Raw genomic sequence first — 1,115 nt, 5'->3', positions numbered from 1 at the left:
TCACAGCGGATGCTGGCCAGCTCCTCCTCTACAGAGTTAATCTGCCCTTGGATTTGTTGCAGCAGGCAGCCATAGCGAGATTCGGTTTCTGCCAAGGAGTTTTCCAGAGAGGTTTTCTGGAAGTGGAAGTGCAGGAGTTTAGGACCAGAGCTCTACCCCTCCCTGCCCATTCCAAGGAGGGAAGGGCCCTCAGCCATCCTGCCCCACATACCGTGCTGAGCTGCGCCTGCAGTTCGATCTCCAGGTTCTGCATTTCGCGTCTCAGTTCAGTGAGCTGGTGGCTGCTTGTCTGGATGTCCTGGCTGCTAGAAGTGACCTGCCGATTGACTTCTTCAATCTGCGGGAGTCAAACCCCAAACACACTTTCTGAGTGAGAAAAGCCCCTCAGGGAGCAGATTTGCTGACTGAGAACTAAGATAGCCAGGGAGCCTCTCCCTTTCATCCTGTCCTCGTCGAGGACAGCCTAGTCATTGCTCCGTAGATCCTGACGTTCCACCCACCTTTGCACATCAGACCTGGCCTGCTCCCCCTCTGCCACTGCAGTCTTTCCCCAGCAACTCTTTCCTTCCCATTCCCCAGCTGTGCCAGTGAGGTGCAAGTGAGCAGCGTCCCCCTTTTAGCCAAAGGCATTGCGTGCCCAATACCAGGATGGCTGGTTTTTCCCCCAGAAGGAGACTCCACTTTGTGCATTGCTACGTACCTTGACTTCATACCACTGCTCAACCTCTCTGCGGTTCTTCTCGATGATCTGCTCGTATTCGTTTCTCAGGTCGTTCAGTATCTTTGTCAAGTCTTCGCCAGGGGCAGCATTGACCTCCACGCTCACATCGCCACCAGATTGAGACTGCATCTGTCTCATTTCCTGCAGAGAGTCCAAGGAGAGAAACAAAAGAGCACAGGTCATTTCTTCTGTTGGGGACAGTGGGCAAAGCAGTATCAAGGTACAAAGGAATGACAATCACATGACATAAGGCTGAATTGGCTTGATAGGTAACTTTGGGAACCCTGAAGAATCAAAGGACTATGTCTTGGCCATGCTATTTATCATGGGATCGTACCTCCTCATAATTTCTCTTAAGAGCAATCAGCTCATCTTTCAAGGACTCTAGCTCGGA

The 1,115-nt window shown here is 51.7% G+C and overlaps 1 protein-coding gene across 1 annotated transcript; it reads right to left on the bottom strand.

Moving 5' to 3' along the window:
• Nucleotides 1–7: 7 nt before the first annotated feature.
• On the bottom strand, nucleotides 8–1,109 carry LOC104069799 (keratin, type I cytoskeletal 42-like; the record flags this gene model as incomplete). The annotated part of the gene is made up of 4 exons (XM_009586311.1): nucleotides 8–116; nucleotides 212–337; nucleotides 701–862; nucleotides 1,059–1,109. Coding segments are annotated over 4 exons (448 nt in total), but the record flags the coding sequence as incomplete, so codon positions are not given.
• Between the last annotated feature and the right edge of the window lie 6 nt (nucleotides 1,110–1,115).

The sequence above is a fragment of the Fulmarus glacialis genome, unplaced genomic scaffold, assembly GCF_000690835.1.
Source record: "Fulmarus glacialis isolate BGI_N327 unplaced genomic scaffold, ASM69083v1 C13692501, whole genome shotgun sequence".
In the NCBI taxonomy this organism is placed as follows: domain Eukaryota; kingdom Metazoa; phylum Chordata; class Aves; order Procellariiformes; family Procellariidae; genus Fulmarus; species Fulmarus glacialis.
This window is presented reverse-complemented; position numbering and strand designations above follow the sequence as displayed.